Below are 24,098 nucleotides of genomic sequence, written 5' to 3'. Positions count from 1 at the left end.
TGGCCTCTGCTCAATTTGAGACAACAGGTGTTTGTCTTTCAGAAGTGCTCAACACATGCTAATCTTCCTGATTTTCTAAGGAGCTGTGGGTGCTCAGTCTCTCTGAAAAGAAGGCTCAGGTTGTTTCAAGTTGGACATTATAAGGAACCAAAAAATCAGAAGCCACCTTGGAAAACTGTGGTTTAAGTGACTCAATTAATACCACCCAGGGTAACAGTATCAGAGCCAGAGTTAGAACTAAGGAGTCTCTGGCACCCAAGCCTGGGTTCAGACTACTACACCTAAGTTATTTATAAATAAAAAGAGAATACAAGGATGAAACCCATTAAGATTACCTATTTAAGTCAAAGTAGCACCATTTTCTTTTGTTTCTACATCAGTGGTTCCCAAACTTTAACAGCCCGTGAACCCCTTTCGCTAAATTGTGAAATCTCGTGAACCTCCTCCTAAAAATGAATATTTCCAGGAATTTAAGTTTAAATTTCCTCCGCACTCCGTGGGGCTCCTGTTGCTGGATCCTGTTGACCGCCCCGGTTAACTGAGCTCCACTGAGCTTGGGCTGCAGGTCCCGCTGACTGCCGGGGCTCGGGCTGCCAGCCCCAACTGCCAAGCCCCGCTCTCCCTGGGTCTGCTGTCTGCCCTGCAACTGGGTCCCACCTGCTGCCTCCAATGCCCAAGGTCCTCTGGCCTCCATGAGTGAAATTTTTCTGGTGAACCCCCTGTAACATTCTGCGAACCCCTGGGGTTTGCGAATGCCAGTTTGGGAACCACTGATCTACATGAACCAAATTAGATGACAGACTTTCTCACAGAGCTTGAGTTAGAACCATTTCCCCTTCCCGCTCTGCCACCCCCATTTCAAGGTAAACCAGTCTGCCTTAACTGCTTTCTTAATCAGATAAGCATATACACTTTAGTGCCTAGAGTATGAAACATACTCTAGCAATATCTTATTATAATGGAATATCTGGAGATTAACCGAAGTTGCAAATTTGTCTCTGAGAAATAATGAATCTGGTAAATGGACACATACATTTATTATACTCCAGGTAATGCTGGCCTGTAATATCAAACCAACAAGCTGAGTAGTGGCCCTAATATAACTAACTAATTAGTTCCATCATAATTTTTGTTTTAATGACACTAACTTTTATATGCCAATAGTCAATTTAATGGTATTTTAAATTGAACTAAGACCCCAAGAGAGATGCTACCGAGGGTATCACAAATCTTGTAATCAGAAATTATTTTTTTAATTTCAAAGATGACCCAAAAAGTTACTTTATAATTAAATCCAACCTATCAACTTCTCCTTTGTGATTTTTTTATTCTTTTTTTTTTAAATCATGAGGACTTCCTCTCCCTCACGCAGCAATGACCTTGATCTAGGTTTCCTGTGGAATTTTAATAGCATCCTCCAGATGTATAAAGAGGGAATTGCACCTTTTCCCCCCATTCATGATACATTGAGTTAAATCTGCTTATATCTTATAGGCACAGTTTTCCAGGGGAGAAAATCCCCCCAAAATACTTTACATTTCAAGCAGTATCTTAAAAACATGTTGACATCACAAAACAGATTTCTTCAACACAACAGGGCAATCTCAATCACAGTGATGTTTATACTCCTTGTTTGTGATGTGGCATTTGATAGAATGTTTCAGTTCACAAAAGGCCAAGTCCTGCAGTCCCCACTCACTCCTATTTAGACCAACAAGTCCATGAGATGATGGGTAAAACTGGCATTGGCCTACCATGGACTTGGGGGTGGGATGGGGAGAGAATGCTTGACAGAGCTCAATAGTGCTTTAGGGGCATGATCTGGCTCCCATTGACTTCTATAGGCTCTGGCTCAGACCCAAGGGGAGTGTGCCCACTGCTACAATCCTTGAGGGTGTGCAGCATGTATGAGCTGCCTTCTACTAGCTGGTAGGGCAGAAAACAGGATGATACACTCACCTCCTTCCTGACCATTTATGGGTGTCCATGATGCTAGCCAGTCCTAGCACTAAAGATCCTTGCACCCTCCCCCATCTTGTTCTTTGATATAGCATATGGCCACAATCTCACCTTCACCCCATACATTTAGCATACTTCCTATATCCGATAGTTAGTATGACAATTGGATTGAGAAATTCAAAGAGAAGGCAGCTGAATAATCACATTAAAAGTGTCTCAAGGTAAAAAATACATTTATATAAAGCAGATACCTGTATTCTCCTTGAATGCATTAAAGGAAACACTGATTGGTAGGAAAGGCTGCTGTAAAATGTCTCCATTTTCAGCGGGATTATTGTTATTATTTTCATAATGCCCTAAATGTACATGGTAAGTTGCACAAATGAAGCATATTAAAACATACAGCAAAACTTCTACCCCTAAAAGCGATACCATCTCAACTTTTGATGCTCACATATGGTTATACTGGGTAGCTTTGACATTGCAAAACAGAGTACTTGGCATTACTGGGATGATACAGTGGAATAGGTTAAAAGAACATAATTTTCCTGTAGAAATGATCATTTTCTGTTTCATTGCTACTCTCAGGAAATCACTCTAATTACAGAAATGCATGAAATTTAAATGGATTTTACACAGTTTATATCTGGATTCTTCTCTTGTAGCATGAGAATAATTTTTTTTTAATGGATTTAAAAAAAAAAAAAAGAAAGAAAGAAAAACTAGTTTTAAAATAACTGGCTGGCCAGGGAAAAATACAATCATCATCATCTCCTCCTCACCATTTGCAGTATTCTTTTTGAAGTTATCCAGAAATTCTTCCAGGAGCTGTGACTGGTTTGGAGGGGGTAACAAGCTTTTCGGGTCCCTGGAAATGTCGCCATCTGACCACGACGTACATAATGCTCGCTTAGGGCCATAATGACTTGCTCTCACCGTGAGCGTGACACTTCTCTCGGAAAACAATAACTCCATCTGCCTGAGGTCAAGATCAGACACAGCCTCTCCGTTTATAATCAAGATTTCATTGCCCACTCTCACCCCTGGGAGAATGAGAAAGGAAAGAAAATACTGGAGCACTGAAGAACAGGGCTACAAAACAAATTGTATTGCATTTTGATTATACATATTTTTATACAAATGACCTAATCCTGCAGTTATCCCACTGGAGTCAGCGGGAGTTTGTGCGCGCGCCATGACTGCAGGATTGGCTATTTGTTGTGCCACCTATGACATGGTTGTTTCTACTCAAAGGCTAAAGCAGGATGACTCTGACATGCAGCTTTAGAAAAGGGTATGATAGAAGAATCACACAGACTCTCAGACCATGAGTTCATTTTAAGGTGGCCCTCAGCATCCTGAAAAGCCTATAGGCAAAATAACTCTTATTTTAGGATCCCAGTTCAGGAAACACAAGGAGCTTTATCAGGCTGATTTGTTCATTCTTGCAAATTGCAACAGGGAAATCTAACAAGTGAGGTTTTTATGGGAGAGTTCAGTTAGATCTAAATAGTGGCAACTTGTACATTTTAGGATCAGCAACAGCCATTGGCCACTGCACTCCAGATAACTAAGGGAATAATTCTCCCCTTCCTTTGCAGGCGGTGCCAAACACAGCAGAATTGATGCAGTTCAGCACTGTGGAGGGGAAGGTGAGATGTTAAGAGGCTGATGAGGAGGCGTACAGTCCATGAGCACCACAAAGTAGAAAACTTCAGTGATACCCTGCAATGTAATGCACAAGGTAGTTCTTTGGGAGCCAGCCTGTTGCATACATCACTGCTTGTTGCAGGCAAATGGGAGGCTAAGAGCCATGGAGGTTAATTCAGCCGTGGAGGTTCCACCGTGTGAGGTGGAGAATTTCTCTCTTCTGTCCCTGTACAGATCCCAACGTTTAGTGTGGGAACAGATTTTGCCCCAAGTGTAGACAAGCATTCTTCTCACTTCACCTCTTGTTAGAAGGATTCCTCGGCCACTTTATGTAAATAATCTTACCTAGGCTTCATCTACTGTACATGGTGATCAAGCAAGAAGACCAAGGGTAGTAGAAGCAAAGAACCATTTTCAGACAATTTTAAAGCTCCCAAAAGTTTGCTACTTAATAAAATGTAATGAAAAACGTAACAGTGCTTAGTACAGCCATGACACAAACCTTCTTTGTAAGCCAGTCCATCTGGAAGGACATCACTTATGAGTATATGAGTGAGATGCTGGTTTTCAACAACTTGAGCTGTGACTGCAAACCCTGGAATTAAGAATAAAGATAGTTTTTACCCTTACCACTTGGTCTGCTTAAAACAACAATCAGGTGAATTTCTGGTCAGGTATTTCTCATTTAGTTTTGTATGTTCAGTAGATTTAATCTACATAATCAAAAGGGAGGTGACATTTCTCACTCCCAACTTGTATACACACACACACACGGACAAATGCTCTCATATAAATTTATTTCCTCTTCAAAGAAATGTAAATAGTTATTATGAGATATTTTATTGTTTTTTCAAATAAGCCCAATATAGCTTTTCAATAATATAGATCACCAGATCCAGTGAAGCTCTATAAAACATTCGACAAATATTGTGAGGATTTTATATGATTTCTTGTAAAAACTGGGAGAGAACAGTGTCTGAAGACACACATCATTTTTACATGTTTATAACCCATTTTTGTGTACAACTGACACAATCAGGATCAGGCCCCCATTCTGATGGATGCTGAACAAACATTAAAAAAAGAAAAGAAAAAGAAAGTCCTTGACCTGAAGAGCTGCCCCTCGGTGGCTGTTTCCTTTCTCTAGCTGAGAATGCTTGACACAAAGAGGTGGATGAGATGAGAAGTCAGCATGATGGAAAAGGAGTTCTCTGCAATACCATGAGAATTCTCCATTTTGTTCCTCACACGCAGATTTCTGGTCTCAGTCCCTGACTCAAAGAAACTATAATCTCTGACACAATCAAACTCACATTAGAGCTGGTCTACATGGTGTATTAGTCCACACTAGAGGGTTGTGAATTCTAGTGTGCACTAGCATGTTGTGTGTTAATTAGACCTGTGGATCCTGCTGGCACAGACTAAAAATTCCCTAGTGAGTGTTACTGTTATACTTTTTGAAACAAGACTACACTTACAGGCACACTGGAACTTTTAGTGAGCACCAGCAGGGTCTGCACAGGCCAATTAGTGTGCAACACACTACTACATGCTAGAATGTACACCTCCCTTGTGCAAACTAATGCACCATGTAGACATGCCCTTAAAAAAATCAATGGAAAGACTACCTTAGTGGGAATGAATTGACCTGAATGTGAGTGAATCAGGAAACTTATTTTTTCTGTTCCTATTTCTCCTTCTACAGTATTATCTTCCTTCCTTTTTTCTCCACTGCCTTGCTCATTCTTGTCAGTTGAATGACTAAAGTCCACATTTCACAATAAGCAAACATAAGGATATTCTTAGGCATTACCTCCCACAGGGAAAAAAAGCCAGTTAAAATTTCTGTCAAGTGACAGCCTGTTGGCACAGAGTCAACAGAATGTTTTGCTGCCAAAAAGGAAATCATATTTCCTTATTTGAGAGTAGGCTGGGTATTTCTATTTAGTTGAGCATGAGAAAGTTGCCTGCCAACACTTCAGCAGCATTTTTACTTTCTGGTCAATGAAGTGGCATTGCACTTTCAAGCCTTTCACTTGTTCCCCCAAATGCAGGAGTTTAAAAAAAAAAAAACAACAAAAAACGCAGCAGTATCAAATGAGGAGCAATTCTTGGGTCTTCCCTAAAGTGCTAACTTGTGCACTTTGCAGACTTGCCATACTGAACATGGAGTGGCCCAAAAGTTGTCAACAAAGAGAAAGCTTGTGGAAGGAAAAATTAAGCTTCAAAAAGAACAAAGAAAATAAAAGGAAAATCATTGGGAGGGATTTTACTAAAACTTACCAAAATCAGTTATGTTCTCAGTCTTAGTAAGATGTACATGGTAAACATTTAAAGGAAAAATTTCTATTTCATCATATATCTGTTAGAGAGAAAACATCACAAGTTGTTAAACTGTGAAACTGTAGGACTGCAAAAGCCAAAGGTTCAATACATCATTGAAATCAGTATCATTTTAATTATTAAAAAAAAAAAGCTGCATTGTTAAATAATCCATTAACAAAGGGCTAGATTCTGCCACCTTTACTCACATTAGAGAAGTGTGTTATGCGGCAGGTATCACTGAACTCAGTGGGACTAACTGTAGACTAAGATATTACCTAATGGGTGAAATTCACCCATGTGCAGAGCACCAGCACTAGGCGTATGCACCATTAAGTCCCACTTAAACCCTCAAAATAGCTCTTAAACCAAGGCTTAAGTGATGCCCTAGATCTGTAGTTCTCTGCACATGGGAGAGTTTACTCCATTGTGAGTACGGGTAGCAGAATACAGTCTGTGACAGTGACCTAATCTAAAAGTCCCATTTTGTATCTAATTCACAGACATTTCATAGAATCATAGAATATCAGGGTTGGATGGGACCTCAGGAGGTCATCTAGTCCAACCCCCTGCTCAAAGCAGGACCAATCCCCAACTAAATCATCCCAGCCAGGGCTTTGTCAAGCCTGACCTTAAAAACTTCTAAGGAAGGAGATTCCACCACCTCCCTAGGTAACGCATTCCAGTGTTTCACCACTCTCCTATGAAAAAGTTTTTCCTACTATCCAACCTAAACCTCCCCCACTGCAACTTGAGACCATTACTCCTTGTTCTGTCATCTGCTACCACTGAGAACAGTCTAGATCCATTCATAGAGTATAATCTAGCTGTGGCTACAAGTATCGAGAAGTTCTTATCTAAAATTAGTCAAACTTGCCTGATCTTGTATGTATTCATATGCTTCAGGAATACAATACTCAATGTTCTCATCAACTAATCTTCTAAGTTGTAGACCGTAGTGTCTTGGTTCCAGCTGCCTCATCTAAGGGATGAAAAGAACATATTTGAAATTCATGATTTATTTACAGAATCCCAGATGTCAAAGAAGCCACATACACACAAAGCCTTCAGAAATTAAGCAAAGGCAATCTTCAACAAGTTATTTTCTAAATGGTTTTGGGGTGTATTGTCTGTATTGCCTAGATGATACAGTTCCAGCTCACATCAGTGTGATTTTCTGTTTCTTGTAAGTACACTCAGGAAAAACTTGCATTAACATTACATCTTGGCTGTTAGATTAACCAAGTGTCATTATGTGTTTTCAAATAAACTTAGAACTCTGTTCTGTCCTTTTGAACTTGCACACATCTTCATCATTTTCTGTGGCTCTTCTGTGCAGCTCAGTTCTGCACATAACCTGTACCTCTGATGAGGAAAATGCATATGCATATACAGGCTCTTAGGGCTCTAAGGGGTTGCTTTTATTGCACTTTTTACTGCCAGGTTTCATCTATGATCAGTGAGTAATACCTACTTTTCACCATATGTGGTCAAAGTGAAAACCTAAATCTGCAGGAAGTCAACGGGGAATGGGAGTACTCCCTAAGGATACTAACCTAAAAGAGATGAGCCCCTGGTGAGTCTCTCTCTCAAATTTAGCTCGCTGCCGAGACTACTGCAGGAAATCTTGCATTTCAGAATTAATAGAGCAATGTTTCAGAAGAGAAGGCAGTTCTGCATCTATTAAGGTCATTTCACCTCTCTGTCCAACAAGCCTCTGAGGCTTGTGAAATCTTAATCCACTGAGGAAGGATTGTTTAGCTGAATATTTCATTATGTGTAAACAGAATGTATAGGTAATGTGTGCACTGTATTCTAAATAATTAAATTAAAATGCATATTCTCTCTCGGTGTGTTATGCAAAGTTTTAGGTATGCAGAATACAAATGAGTGAAAACCATCAAAATATGGTTGAGAAAATAAGTAAATAAATAAATAAATAAATAAATCAGACTTTACCCCCACACCTTTAAACAATGTGTTGTGTTAAAGAATGAAGATTCCTTACATTGCCATTCAATTCTGGTGAGGGTAAGAAGGAAAGAGAGCCAGAAAAGATGTAGCAGAAAGGATTCAGTGTTAGACTGCTTATGAAAAACTTTACATACAGAATAGAAAGAAAAGATAAAACAGAAAAGGTTTCATTAAAAGAAAACATTAAAATAAAGTAACTTACTATTAGACTACTCAAGTGATACAGGCATAACAAAACAGTATTTTCTACAGACAGACATTTTGGAACAGTGTAGTGAGGAAGACAAGTAATTTACTTTTAAACTTGATTTTATAGATCCCTTGATTTTATATCCCTTTATTTCTTTTAGCAGGGCTTCTATGTGTTACATGACAAACCAGTTCCAAATGTCTCAGCTCTGTCTTGCCATCTGGTGGTCAACCAAAGTCTTGTAGGATAATAGCCTAGCTCTTCTTTCCTAAAATTTAGCTCTTTTGCAAATGGTGGGGTCAACCATTCCTTTTAAAAATAAGGACTAATTTTCTTCTCAGTGATCCACGAGGAATGGGGACTAACATGAGCAATAACAAAATTATATCTTTCTAGTGACAGTGTGTAGATTCACTGTGACTTGGCTAAAGCACTGTCCTTGTGTCAATTTAGAAAATGTAGATAATGCCCAATTTTTAAAAAAAGAAAAGAAATCATTTTGTTCAGCTATTATGAAGAGAAAGTAGTTGTGACTATCTTTCCTTTAGAAGCCCTGGCACTCCTTAACTTCAGTAAATTGAATCAGCACTCCTGGAATTTCACACTGGTCTAAAATAGACTAAGTGGTGGGGGGAGGTTTTCTGTTGTGTTTTTTTAATCAGGAGGTAAGGTCAATTGGACATAATTGTCAGTTAACAGGATTTTTAAACAGAGTTTCACCCCAGATTTATTGTTTTATTCCATTATAATTTGAAAATGGTTTGAGTCACAAACTCAGAGTCAAGTTCAATCTGTTGGCACAAGTGATGATTAACACCCTAGACTATTTTTGGTGTTGTGAAGGCTCTAGTCATGTCTCCGTAGTTAATGCTGAGTTCTATTTTGCCTTTAAGCAGTGATTCAACCTCTTTGTTTTGCATGAAAACTACAGTGTATCCTCCCCAAACTTACAGCACCTACTCTGAGAATAGGCTAAATTTTTTGAGAATTTATAAATAAATCCATTAGTTAATTTATTAATTAAAAACACTAGGTCCTTTAAGAAATTAACATCTGTCAGTCTTTTCTTTGTCCCAAATAATCTTATCAACGGAATATTGCAGACACTCCAAACTTTCCATATAGTTTAAAAGAAGTAAAATCTTACACAGAGTCTCTATTTGAAGAAATTAGGTTCTAATCAAGCAAAGTTATTAATGATTATTGTTTCTAATTGTTATGATTTTATAGGCTACAGAATAAGCTCAAGGGAACAGTTTAAGTAGCTCTTAAGTGGGGCCATTGTGACATCAGAGGTAACTCAGTTACCACCCTTCCTCTACAGCTAATTTCCATGCAACAATTCTATTCATTGTAATAGATATAAAGTGATATAAAGGGAGGCTGGATATATGTCAAGAGTTCTCATGGGTAGATTGTTAGGGTAGGTGCATGGGTAGATTGATGGGTAGGTGCAGCTGTTACTGCTCTTTCAAGATTCTTGACTGCATGCTAGCTTGGGCATCAATGAATGCCCATGCCACCGCTTGAAAGGCTCCCCATGACGCTGATGCTTTGGTTCCACTGAGTCTTACACACAACTGCCAGAAGCACAGGAGGAATCCTTAAATTACAGGGACACTGGGACTCAGAGACTGGGCTCTCCCTGCTTCAGCATCAGAATAATTAATAACAAGTATAAGTGATGGCCTTTTAAAGCTCACAAGCTGCTTTCAGGTGTGAGAACTCTGTACCTTGCATGCCAAAGACAAAACATCTTCCACTCTGTGTTCTGGCTTGAGGGTTAACGTGACTCCTGGCCTATCACAGAAATGAACATATGTTTGGATTTCCCAAGTGCTCTCTTTCTGGACCCTTTCTGATGCAGAACAGTAGACGTTCAAAAATTCATCAACTTGCTGCTGAAAATAAGGGGAAAAATTGACAGTACATGGAGATATGACAATATCAATAATATATTATACTGCAGGTTTGCTACTGGTATGTACTATGTGCATTTAGCAAAGGTATCACAATAAGCTCTTTCCTGTCATACAAGAACAAATTACGTTACAAGTTCTCATACAATATCACTGACTTTAGTCCAGATTTTGTCTAGAGACTTGATTACATTATTTCTCTTGCATTCAAATGACACTATTTCACTCACCTATCTCATGTTACTAGTTCAAATTAACTCCTAATGTGGCAAGATTATACATATGTGAACAAATGGAATACGGTCTTAAACAGGATTACACAATTAAACCTATGTAAACAAATGAAAGCCTTAAACAGGATTAAACAATTAGTACCGTATTTTATCAAAGACTTTGAATAGATCACTGTACAGTAGAACCTCAGAATTACAAACATCTCGGGAATGGAGGTTGTTCGTAACTCTGAAATGTTTGTAACTCTGAACAAAACATTGTGGTTGTTCTTTCAAAAGTTTCCACCTGAACTTTGACTTAATACAGCTTTGAAACCTTACTATGCAGAAGAAAAATGCTGCTTTCCCTTTTAAAAAAAAAGTTTACTTTTAACACAGTACTTTACTGTATTTGCTGCTTTGGGGGGAAGGGGGCGGTCTCTGCTGCTGCCTGATTGTGTACTTCCGGTTCCAAATGGAGGTGTCTGTGGTTGACTGCTCAGTTTGTAACTCTGAGGTTCTACTGTATTTCTAATGAGAAAAAGAGGATAATCTAGTAGTCTTCCAGCAGAGGGCACTATGGAGCAAGAAACATCACAGACAACATAGCAGAGGCATAAACTACTCCTGCTATACCTACAGTTTAAGATTATATTGTTTGTTAGAGAGTGAAGAGTATGTGATCTTTCACTGCTTAGGCTCAAATTGAAGCTCTTTCCACCATTAAACATGAAATACATCTGGCAAATCACAACCAACTTTAATGTGGAGGTAATGCATGACACAAAGCCATTTTGTATACATTTATACAACCATTTGATTCATCTTAAATATCCCGTTACTATCTTTCTCATCTTTGCCCTTTCTTGTGCGCAACAATTTAGGATTCAAAAGTAACCCACCAAAGGAGAAGAAACATACAGCTACAGCTGCACTGTGTTGAGACTAGACTTTCAACCACTGTATTAGGTGTCAGAACTCTGAGCCAGATTGTGGCCGGCCTCTGCACATATAAACAATAGAGGGGATTTGTGAGGGAGCACAAGGAAAAGAACCCAACCACAAACAGAGCTTCCCGTACTCTGAGGGCAGGATCTGCTCCATGGTGTGAGCCACATCAAAGTAGGAGGGGAAGCAGAGGTGGGGCCATGACGCTGTCCACTCCCCACCAGCTAGCAAAGCCAGCCATCTATGCAGGGAAAGGGTAAAAGTGTGTGCACGCCTTTTGTACAGTTGGAATCTGGGAGATACAATTCTGCCTGGAGCACCTGCAGGGGCCGTGCAGCCCCAGGGGCCCAGTGCAGGGCTGTGATTAAAAGCCACAATGGAATCCTTATAGTGGAGCTGCCTTGGACAGGGACTGCGTTTCCTTCTCTGTTGGCACAGCACCAAACATAATGACCACACTCAACAAATAATAACAACGTCATTGTTATTCTTGACATGCATGCCAATCACAGCAGCAAAAACAGTATATCAAACAGCCACATCAGTGTATTTACCACATTACCCATAAATACAAGTTGCAGCCAGATTAGAAGCCTGGAGCAGGAATTATTTTATAAAGAGCCACATTTTGATGACTTTCAAAAATCATACTTTCCTAGTGGCAAACTACCAGCTAGAAAAATGATACCAAGGGCAAAGCCTCAGCTGGTGTCATAGTCATGGCTTTACTGTAGTCAATGGAGCTGCGACAATTTATATCTGCTGAGATTCTCCCTCATTGACTCTTGTACCATAATTCCTACAGAACAGTTGCTATATTATAGGATAATTCCTACAGAACTATACTCACATCAGAAAGCACCGAGAAGCCAAGAAGATAGGAATCAACTATGAGCTTCTACAACTGTACAAATGATGAAAAAGAGATCAAGCAAGAAAGACAAATTGCAAATATTAAGAATCCTGATATCATGTGTCAAACTGTTAATTCTCAGTGTGCTTCCTAGAGAGAAAGGTGAAGCAACCCTGTATGTCAACTCAGAAGATGCTAATAACAATTCAATGGTTTGTAATTATCAGTTGGCTTACTGAAGGGAAATCAGCCCTTCAGTCTGCCCATTGTTAAATCAATCTCACTACAATCATTGGTGGAGAAAAATTTCAGAGAAGCAAGGTGGGGAAAAACATTATTTAAAGGCATCTTCCCCCACCCCAGCACAATCCCCTTTAAATTATACGATTCAGAGTTTTTTTTTTTTTTTTAAACTAACATAAACCGCTAGGGATCCAAAATAATCTGTTTATTATGTATACTGATTCCCAAACATAAGCATTACTAAGGGCTTGATGTGAGGAAAACTTAAGTCTTTCTATATTAAACTACAAATATATTCCTTAGCTGTGGTCAAGATACTGTTGCTTCACCCACATTTTCCATCTCAGAAACTCTGACATTAAATGAGATTTTTTTTCTGTTATGCCTGCAGCGACTAATACTACAATACTTCATTCATTCCTTGCCACATAAAGCTACAACAACCCATCTAGTTTTCCAGCAACATGTGCCAGGACTTTTAGACTGTCATACACTATGCCACAGTGTTGCTTGAGGAGCAGTAGGATACTTCATGATTTTCCCATCTTTCTCTGTTTGTTGTCACCATCTTCATAAGGAACACCTCAGAAAAGCTGCCCGGAATACTTCGCTACTTGTATTCCATTGCATTCGCCAGGAAGCATCTTATGAAAGGGTTTGATTCTGTTTTTGATTTTTATTTGAAATTGGCTAATGAAACTGGGTTGATTCCAACCTTAACAGTTTTGAGACTTACGATGAATCACTTCTGAATTGTTGTACAATTCATCAAAATACCGCGATCTTAAAAAATGCATAGGCCATATTTTGAACCCTTAAAAAGTTTAGAAACAAATGCCCCACTTTTGCATATTTAGCAGCCATAAGTCTAGATTTGTTATCCCTCTGCTGCCATGAGTGGAAAGGATTCAGATGTAGTGAATGTAGCATCAAAGGGCAAAGAAAAACCATAGATTATTCCCTCCTTCCCTGCAACCCTTTCAAAACCCCTCCATGGGGGCTCAGCATGTTTCAGGTTCCGCCTGTTTGGCGGCGCGGGGCAAGTGGTGCAAGGATATGGCAGGGGGTGTCTGTTGTCTCTACCTCCCAGCCCTGTGACAGTATTGTAACTGCATGAGTTTTATTAGTTTTGGATTATTCAGTGTAGCCCATGTCAGAGTGAATCCCCTGGCCTTGGAGTGGGAGGAGGGGCTAGCATGAAGTGGCTGGCATGAAGGCCATGGCAGCATTACTCCTTACTCAGTAATTACTCATTACTTCAGGAGACATGCTGTCACGGAGACCTGAGGGAACCAGAAGGCTCAGGTTTAGAGGCCAGAATCCTGTTGTATCTGGTTTCTATAGCACAGTTTTGTTACAATCAGTTCTGTGGGATGTGGGGAAGGAGGCAAACCTCACACCACACCCCATGGAATAATTCGAGGGAATTCTGAGTTCTCTTTAGGGGATGATTTGACCCAGAAATCCCATATAATTACAATGTATGTATACTGCCTATTGAAAAGAGAGGGGTGACTTTCTATAAATATTCCCCCTCCTCCCACAGTATTCAGCAAACAACAGGCATTACACAGCTGAAAGAACAGTTGTTTTTACTGATTTTTTGCATCAAACACATAATGAGTTAGAGATTATTTTCATAGGCACAACAACACTCTAGGGTTTGGTACCGTCATTGGGAAAATTCTGTCAGAGTGTACTTTTGCATAATTCTATGGAAATCTATATTTATATTTCTTTATTATCTGGCCACTAAATTAATACTCACAATACGGAAGTAAACCATACACCTCATCATAACTGGAAATTACAGCATAAAAAGCCATGAGATATAACAAACTTTTCCCAAGTCTCAAATGTTATCTAGCATCAAGAGTTGCATTACAGCTTTTGATTATAGTCATTTCTAAGTGCAATGTTTCATTCTAAATGCAGATTTCATCTAATGCTAGGTAGACTAATTCAATGCAGGGAGCATAATTTCTGTGGCATAATTTCTTCTTAGCTCTTTAAAACTTAAAATTACATTGGGGATGATCTGGTCCAGGGAATGAAAGTGAGTGAAAATGTAAAGTGGAGAGAAACTATCACTTCTTTTCCAGAGGGATACTCAAGGGAACCAAATGATGGTCTAATCAAAATTAAGCCCTAGAATCCTGATCCTTAGTACCACAAACCCTTGGGAGGGCTGCACCAGGCATGACACCTGCGACTTATGCTGCTATTGTAGCAATCTGTCAACAAATTTGCCTCAGTTGGTTTGGCCCTATATCCTGCTCACACAACAGCAAGTTTGCATGGAGAGGGCTTCTTCTGTCTGGACTACAAATCCAGAAAAAATGGGTTAGTGCTGGAACAGGGCCGAGCCACATGTTGCGGCCCCAGAGCCTACTCCCCAGCAGGAGCTTGTGGGCTTAAAATGTCCAGATCCAGCCCACGGGCCATAATTTACCCACCCCTGTTCTAACCACTTGGATCAGCCTAGTTTACTGACCAAAGGCTAGTCCTGCCCACTGTCTTTTAAACCAATGAGAACTTCCTTGCCATGCATAGCAGGAGGGGAGATATTTGGCATTCCCTTGCTTTGTCCTTATAGCAAACAAAGGTCTGCAGCTTGAAAGAATATGAGTCATTTGCTGCCAGTGATTTAGGCACACAAATGAATGATAGGTCAGAACAGTAATTAAAAAAGATCTCTGATATTTTGTAAAAATGTCTCTGCTTAACAGATGAGAATTAAAAGTACAATATCACAGAAACAAGCCACACAACAAAACTAAATGAGATCATCTTAATTAGAGGAGAATATTTGCACAAGCCTAAGAAGGGAGAGGAGCTGGAAAGCCCTCTCAATGACCCTGATGCCATCCAGATTCTACAGTACAGTTTAAGTCCTCATTGTACCTGCAAATACAACTAACACTGAAACAGTAAGGACTGAATTGTGGCAGCTATGCGGTGTACTGCTCTGCTTCAGGGGCATTGCACAGACACATCACCTCAGAGGAAGAGGAGGGACTATGCTCTTTTCTGCTCGTAGACAATTGTGTGGCCAGGGTAGAGGTCAGTTCCCCATAACCCTATCTCCTCCTTTAGAGTGGCTTGCACCCCAGGAAGCACGAAGAAGGAGGAGGATTGTGACTGTGACCAGCCACTATGCAGGGTACTTCAAGTGGGGGCGGGTTCTACTGCCCTCCACCACATCTCCTCCCACACGTACGGTGCAGCCAGGCACATTTGGTTCTGTGTCTTTCTGCCTGAAAATACAGACTCTGTAATATTACAGTTTCTTAATCTTTAAATATACAGGTTCTGTCAAACGAATTCATGCCAAATGGTAAGCAAAAATCCAGTAATAACTTGGTCTAGGCTATACTACACAAGAAATGAATACTTCCAAATTAACTAATTGCTGATATTGATGCGCATGCGCGCGCTCTCGCTCTCTCTCACTCTCACGCACACACACACACAGGTATGTAGCAGTTAGGATCAGGATTATATAGGAAGTTTTAGTTAAGGAAAAAGTCTACCTTACACATTTAAAAACCCATGTCAGAGTAGTTTCCCCTAACAGATTATAAATCAAATTGTGGTTCTGTCAATTAATACCAGAGGATATTCAATAAAGTTTCTGAAGTAGCTTTTTTTCATATACTTATGTGACATCCCTTCAGAAAGTTAAAAGTACATTTAACGGTGTAGTACAAAGACTGGCTTATCTTACCTCAGTAGAGGGGGATGATTTCTGGAGTAGCTGTGTGCCTGCAAATCCATTTTCCCCAGTTGAATCAAAAATCTAAATTGAAACAAATGCACAGATAAATAATCAAACAAACTAAGTGCTATGTAACATACAAGGTTAGTTTCCAATACAGCTAAATCTCTTGTGCATAAACAAACAAAATATCATTCCATCAACCAACCAACCTGAGAATAGATTATTTTTGAGACATATTACCATTTTATTTTGACTAAGAGAATATATTATGACAACATCCATGCTCTCTCCATAGTTAACGCTACAGCAAGACTCCTCTTATAAGGCCACACACACATTCACATTCCCTCGCTCTTATCTATCTATATATGGTACTTGCATTTATCTAGTATCTTTGAGCGGCAAAATAACCCTCTGGCCAACAGTTTCCAGTCCTGGTAGCCTGTGAAATACCATATCATGTCAAACCATGTGTCACTATTATTTATAGAAACGCTATTCTAAATAAATGTTGTGGTTTTCTAAAACACATTAGCTTGGACTCATGGTTGTAAGAGAAGTCTACCTTTATAGAAAGAAGGGTTAAAAAAAAATAGTACCAATAACAAGAAATGGTAGCTGAGTATTATCCCCACGTTAGAGATGGGGAACTGAGGAATGGAGAAATTAAGGCTAAAGTTCTCAAGCTGTAAAGTGGGGATGAAGCTTACCTAACTCACAGGTGCTGGGAGGCTAAAAAAGCCATTAATGATTATGGATACACTCAGTTGCTATGAGAAAAGGAGTACTTGTGGCACCTTAGAGATTAACCAATGTATTTGAGCATGAGCTTTCGTGAGCTACAGCTCACTTCATCCAATGCAACATCAGTTGTTATGGTGATTAGTCATATAGTACCTAGACAGATAGACCTGCATACTTCATTCATGCTTTGCCACTTGTAAGTAATAGGACCAACCCCCAAAAAGGCATATGTACAAAATGTAATTTTTAGCTCACTTCTAATATCAAAGTAGGAAAATATCAGACATAAACATTGTCGTTAGAAAGTGTCATTTTTTGGTCGTCCCAGTTAAATGTCTTAGGATACAGAAGACAATCCCAAACTCTCTTCTCTTGACATGTACACATGATGTGGTATTGAAATGTGAATAAACAGCAACACTTATGAACTTCCTTTCCCATGTTCCACTCAGAGCTCTAATCAAAGTATCTTATTTTTATGACCTTTTGAAATAGTTTTCAATTTAGAACCAAACAGAAACAGAAACTGTTTCAGAGATCAGGGATAATGTGAACCTTGATATCAACCATCTGCCAGGATTCAGTTTCCATAACCGATTGGTTTCTAAATAATGGGGGAACAAAATACTATCCTCTTCATTCAATTTTATATCGAACATCTTCCCAGGGTGGACTTTAAATTAATACCATAAAATAAAACTGGGCTGAAGATAAAAAAAAAAAAAAAAACTTTAAAAGGTTTGAGAGTATGCTATCTGGCTTTCTGCTTAAAGTATTTTGAACTATCACATTCAATTTGAATTAAACCAATGAAAGCAAGGAGATTCAGAGTCAAGGCTGACATCCTCTTCTAAACTCACAATCTGATGATTAGGCACCACAGCACTGTGAACACAGCACTCACGAATGCCTTCCTTGCTCATCCCAAATTCCTACTGGATTCAAAGGTACATAAGGAAGGGTGGATTGGGCCCTGAATAGATCTATCTATATAGCTATGCAACTCTATGGCACCCTGTGAGGGTCAGCGAGTCAAAATTTCAGCCATCACTCTTAAATTCTTCACTTTTATGGAAATGAGTCAGAGCCCTAGTATTACTGACACACAGTACTTTGTGTTTACATTTCCTTAGTTTTACAGTAGGATTTTAAATAAAAAGTGAAGTAAACTTAAAAGAAAAACAGAAAGTCTCTGAAAACTGAGATTTATTTGGGGTCAGCTTGTTCCAGCCCTTGGCGCTAATTCCCTGCAGTGAGGGTGATGAAAGGAGCATTTTGCCCAGACTGTTGCCTGCAAATCCGAGTGTGGAGGCGCCCTCCTCTCCATGTTCAGATTCCCCCCCTTCTGCTCAAAAAAGGAGGGATACAGCTGTCTTGGTGACACAGTCCCCGCTGTGAACTCTGTGGAGGCCTCTCCACAGAGTCTGGGGCATGAAGGGGAGTCATATGGAGTCAGGATAGGGAGGGATAGTGGCCGGGGCAGGGGATGCACTGTCTCTCTTCCCAGCCCTGTAGATATTAGCCAGGGGCTGTCAGGCTTGGGTATCAGTTATTTATTACCTACGTTCATCATGAAAGCACATCTCTCTGATATGCTGAAATATGTCACTATGCAATAGACTACACCCTTAATCTATCACGTAGATAAATATTTACCCATTCAGAATATGAACTGCTAGACCATAAAACCCAGACATATTAATGTGCAATATTAAATCCATTACATCAGTTCTCAGGCTATTGTGATATGAATATGGATGGGCATGTTTAAAAAGTCTGAAGGCAAATTACCGGTGTATTTGCAGCAGCCAATTTTCAACTGCTACATGATCAGGGATTTTTGTTTAATAAAAGTAAAATGCAAGACTGGGGGAATAACTGAAGAACAAGATGGACTAATGAGTGACCCGCATGGCTGGTTTTACAAAATGAGCCCAACTAACATGGTAGGCACGCAGAAAGCTACTGAAAACAGTAGCATTCTGAGTGTGTGCATGAGCCTGCCTGCCTTATGACAGTTAACCAAAAATTAACCACTCCTTCTCTCCTTTCCTCTACTGCCTGTACAATTCAGAAAAAACTCTGCCAGATCCTCATCTTGTGGAAACTGAAGTAACTCCATTGAAGTCAGTGGAACTGTGCAGATTTATGCCAGCTGAAAATCTAGCCCCCTACGTCATCACATCCTTCCCTCTCCGGCTGAAGGAGCACTGGAGTCTAAGCTCCCGTCAAGACCCACCAGGGCTGCTTTGCATGTCCACCACATGAGGTCACTCCAAAGTGTTGCTGCAGGAATCTCCACCTCCTCTTGCAGAGTACACTGCCCTCACAACACACTCAGGCCCTGCTTGTCTAGAGCCACTGACTGTCTACTCCTGTGGGTCAGAATCTCTCTTATTCAGCAATGTACACACACAGCAATAGGAACTTAATTTTACAGTACTGTCATTTACAAGCTAAACATAAGCCTTTTAATGATTTTAAACTGGCATTTACCTGAGTTACTGAAGGTCGTTTTTCTTTCCCTTTTCTTGCCAAAGTGTCTAGCCCTTTGAGTGAGGAAAATAAGCCCTTTTTACTTCGTACCCTCTGTGACAGAGACAGGGTTCGTTTCCTTAGAGCAGCCTCATCCCTGGAGCAGATCTATTAAACATACATACAAGCCTTCACATCTCGATCACATAACAGCAAGATAACGCCAAAGTAATTATAACGAGGCATCAAATGAGGGTTATTTCAGTTTGTCTCAACATGGTCCCAGACCAGTGGGTCAAACCTTCTGCACTGCTGCTCCTTTTTTTATTAATACAAAGTGACAATTGAAGAAATATGATGTAAAAAAGTCAAGTAGGGAAGATACTGAGAAAATATTGCTCTGCCCCACAACAAGCTAGTGCTAGTACAAGGCCATAAACCATGCAACTGAAGAAGTTATTGCAAAGATCCTGTGGAAGAATGATAAGCCATGATTTAGATGTTAAATTCCTCAAGGAAGGAAGGCACACAAAAGTCTCAAGCATGCAGGATAACAGCATATTGTCAGACCACATGATTAGCAAATAATAACACTAGCCACATGGGCAAAAAGAGAGAGAGAGCGCGCGCATGTGCAAGAGAGAAATATAGTCCCTGTCTGTGGCACAGCTTGCCTCAATATTTCAAGGTGGACCTTCAAAACTCTTTTTCACCCTAATTCCCGACCACATCAAATGTGATCCAGTCCTGCTCATTGTGATCAGCCTTAGGACTTTTGGCAAGGGTTAGAGAGATGGGGGAAGATTCTCAGCTGGTGCAAACTATGGTAGGTCTGTTGAAAGGTATGACAGCGTACAACAGCTAAGGATCCGCTCTATTATTCTTTGCAGACTGACAACAAGATTTTCAAAAGTGTCTAATGATTTTGGATACCTCCCCCCACTTTTGGGGGCACAACTTGAAACGCTGTAAAGAGGCCTGATTTTCAGATGGATGGTGCTCAGCACATTCTGAAAATCAGGCTCTTTTAAGCTGTTTTAAGATGAGCAACTCAGCACTGATGGGCCCAAAATCACTAATCACTTTTAAAAATATTAACTCCAGCCCTCACCCCAATTTAATTTATTTTATTTAATTTATATAAAAGTTGAGCTGTGAATTTAAGGGAGAAAAAAAATCACTGTGGCAAACCTTCCACAATGATAAGTTTACATTTACAAGCCCATCTCTGCAAAGAAGAGAGTCAGAAACTTACACGGTGGTCTTTTTGTTTTAAATGAAAGCTGAGATAAGCCTCAACATATCTGAGTCCTCAAATTTGGGGTGAAAGAAAGCATGGCCCAATGCTTCCAGGTCCCAAAGTCTGTCTCTGGGCAAGATAATTCCTGAGCATTTAGGGTCCACGAACTAATGGGGTTTCTTTGGCAGCTGGTGGGTTTGGCGCTGTGTGAGAGTGTGTCTGTGTGAGTTTCCTGGCTTTACTTGTCATACAAATAAATCACTAGTGATAAGGTAACCAGACCCTTCTATAATACAGTCACAAAGTGCAGTCACACTCACCAGTGCATGGAAAGAGGAGACTGAGAAGATGCCCAGTCTCCCCAGGGCCAGTTTTGAAGGACGGCTGGTGGCAGCCAGAAGGCTCTTAGGGTTTGGTAACTCCCCACCTTGTAGACTCGCCAGGTAGCAGCGCATCCTGAAGAGGTCCATGTTAAATTTCTCTAGATTCTGCTCCCATTGCTGGATCTATGTAGATATGAAGAGGGACAATTAGAGAAAAAAATGTTTTTGTGGGTCTCATTGAAAATGTGAGCTCTTCCACAAACTTCTAGTAAACTACTTTCATCTGAAGGTATATGGATTGGATTAGTTTTTCCCCTGCCAAAACACATTCAGTCATATTGTGTTACAATAAAACAAAGCTGGTGGTCCTAAATATATACTGACAAGATGAATGTATCATGGGTAGCCTGATTCCCACAGAAGCAATTACATAAAAACAAATCCTTGTGGTTCATGAAGTTTCAAGAAAATTGATTAATTTTGTTTCCTACATTTTTATGAGCTTAGATTCTATGTTTGGTTGCCTAAAAGCAAAGCTGCATGACTCAGCTAAATCAATCATCCAAGTAGCAATGTTGATGGGTTTTGCTGGTCTTTTAGTGCTCTTCCTTTTGAATCCCCCATTCCTAAAGAAGAGGTAGCAATTGGTAACACCAGCATGTCTGGCTCTTACTCCTATTAACAGATAAACCATTCCCCATACCTAATCATACTGTAAATGTCAATTAAATACATTATAAGCCTTACATATAATATAGAGCCTGCTGCAATGAAGAGTGTGTTTGCATCATACAATATAAAATATTCAAATACACACACACACGCTTGCTGAGAGTCCAATTTTTAAACTAAATTAGGCACCCAAATCCTAACCTGAGGAGTTCAAAGGTGAATAAATGTTCATTTAAGGTGTGCACTTATATGAATAAATTTCAAACTGAAGATCCAAATGCTGGACTGGATACTGAACATAAGTACCCAAACTTGAAGTGTGGGCTTTTGTGTGTGTGTATATATGTGCACAAGCACAGACATTTACATAATGTATGTGGGCCAGATTTTGCCCTCAGTTACACTGGTGTAAATTCCTTGATTTAGAGAGGTGTAAGTGCAGGTAGAATCAGTCTATATATACATATATATATTACATGCCTCAACAGAAAAGAGCAGCTGTATTTTGCAAGTTAACCATGGCCACACTTTAGGCCTAGTCTATACTAGAAAATTGGTCAGGGATGTGAAAAATACACCACCTTGGGCAGCATAGGTATGTTGACCTATGTCCCCGTGCTGATAGCGCTAGGTCACCAGAAGAATTCTTCCATTGACCTAGTGACTGCCTCTTGGGGAGGTAGATTACCTACACTGATGGGAGAATCCTGTTGGTGTAGGCAGCGTCTACAGCAAAGCACTATAGGGTCACAGCTGTGCCGCTGTAGCATTTTACGTGTAGACAAACCCTTAGATAAATCCTATCATCTGAAATCTAGAACTATTAAAAACTCAGTCTGGACAAGTACCTTTCAATCATTTATTGCCCAAAGGAGAAGCTGATAACAAGGGTATACAAATTCTAGGTGCACTGAATGACTAACACATTTGGCTTGAAGCTTAAAGTGAAATCAGATCAGTTTCCTTGTCATGTCACCAAATATCAGAAAGAAATGAATAACTTCCTTGCCTAGTCTGTTGTTGTTAAATTCTGCTGGCTCCTTCTGAATGCTGCTCCCCCTAGTGCACTTCAGGAAAAGTGTACATAGGTAGTTAAGTATGGCTTCAGGAAAATACTGGAACCACCCTCTTTTCTTGTTAGACAACTCAATTTAATGTCAAGGTCATCCACAGACAAGTCACCCTTTCCTAGTCCTTAATGCTTTATGAGTGACACAACCACAAGTCATGTAACCAAGGAAATGATTCACTAATAAAAAATAAAATATATAATTCTGGATAAGCTACGCAATATCCTAATTTTTGCAATCCATTTTTCATTTCTTGCTAATAGCTCTCTGAGTTGTGACACTGCTTTTCTCCTGCCCTGCTGCCTTATTTCTTATACATTTCTTAGGGCTCATCTACATCACTAATTTTTGCAGTGGTTTTTGAAAGCAAGATAAATCCTGTTGGTATAAACCCTTCTTTACAATGGTGTAGCACACCTGCATGGGGGAAGTGTAGCTTCACCAGTGCAAAAATATTTCAGGTAGACAAGCCTTGAGTTGCCAGCTACATGCTGGCATGAGACACCAGAGGTTCCAAATACATTATTCTTTCTGAAGGAGTGGGATATGTTGCAGCATGTTTGATGCACACTCTTTTTGTTTTCTCCAAATATTTGTTTTAATGTCTGTGCTCCATTGAACAGGAAACTGACCATTTCCCACGGTAATGGATTTTTTTTAATTCTCTTTCTTGCTATTGCAATTATTCCATAAGTAGAGGTACCATAGAAAGTCTCCTGTAAGAGCTACCCCGTCTTTGGGAGTAGTGTCTTTTTTTCCATCTCCTGCAGACAACAGAAAGGGCTCAATTCACCACTGCATTGTTTTAGTTTTATGCTGGTGCAACTCTGTTAATTTCATGGGTGAAAAAATGGAGTGATGGAGGGGTAAATCAGGCCTCTTATCATAAAGGAAGATGAGTGATGGTGGTGGTAGGAGCTGTACTGCAACTGATTGAGGAGCCACTAAATGTTCTGGATTCACTTTGAGTTCCTCATTTATTGTTCCTCCACTCCTCCCTTCACACGTGTTCGCAAACAAAGTTGGCACCACTATTACACAGGTCAGAGTTATCTGCTTCTCGGGCTCTTGAGAAAAAGAGCCCAAAAAAGAGCCTCCAGTTTTTCTGTGACACACCATCTCAGATTTCAGAGTAGCAGCCGTGTTAGTCTGTATCCGCAAAAAGAAAAGGAGTACTTGTGGCACTTTAGAGACTAACAAATTTATCCTTGATCAGAAAAATTGTGTGTTATGTAAATCCAGAAAGGAAAAAAAAAAACTTTGAGTGTTAGTCTCTTAAAAATGTGTTTTAGGTCACAAAGAAAAGACACACAAACATACACACAGAAAAGAGAGTATTTTCCTTATGTGTCCTTCACATAAGGAAAATTCCTAGTGCAGTCTCACCAGAAACAACTTTTAACGCACGTATGTATGTATGCCTGTGCATAAATCCTTACAAAGAATTCTTCCCCTCACCGCTCACCCTGGATTTATTTTATGATTGTTCTTTATTTTAAGCTTCCCTTTACTTCAACTCCTTTCACCAGACACCCTTAATATAAAACTTTTCCATCTACCTCTACTTCATGGATAGGGTAATA

At 39.8% G+C, this 24,098-nt stretch overlaps 1 protein-coding gene across 1 annotated transcript in view; it reads right to left on the bottom strand.

Annotated features, from left to right (window-relative positions):
* The window catches only part of TIAM2 (TIAM Rac1 associated GEF 2), a 112,599-nt gene that overhangs the window by 59,545 nt on the left and 28,956 nt on the right, over window positions 1-24,098 (bottom strand). The window contains exons 7-14 of the mRNA XM_074948657.1: window positions 20,771-20,956; window positions 19,232-19,378; window positions 15,998-16,069; window positions 9,829-9,996; window positions 6,809-6,913; window positions 5,893-5,971; window positions 4,112-4,204; window positions 2,742-3,002 (exon numbers count right to left, since the gene is read on the bottom strand). Coding sequence (XP_074804758.1) covers window positions 2,742-3,002; window positions 4,112-4,204; window positions 5,893-5,971; window positions 6,809-6,913; window positions 9,829-9,996; window positions 15,998-16,069; window positions 19,232-19,378; window positions 20,771-20,956 — 1,111 coding nt within the window. The remainder of the gene's footprint in view (window positions 1-2,741; window positions 3,003-4,111; window positions 4,205-5,892; window positions 5,972-6,808; window positions 6,914-9,828; window positions 9,997-15,997; window positions 16,070-19,231; window positions 19,379-20,770; window positions 20,957-24,098) is intronic.

This window comes from Natator depressus, chromosome 3 (assembly GCF_965152275.1).
Source record: "Natator depressus isolate rNatDep1 chromosome 3, rNatDep2.hap1, whole genome shotgun sequence".
Taxonomy (NCBI): Eukaryota; Metazoa; Chordata; order Testudines; family Cheloniidae; genus Natator; species Natator depressus.
This window is presented reverse-complemented; position numbering and strand designations above follow the sequence as displayed.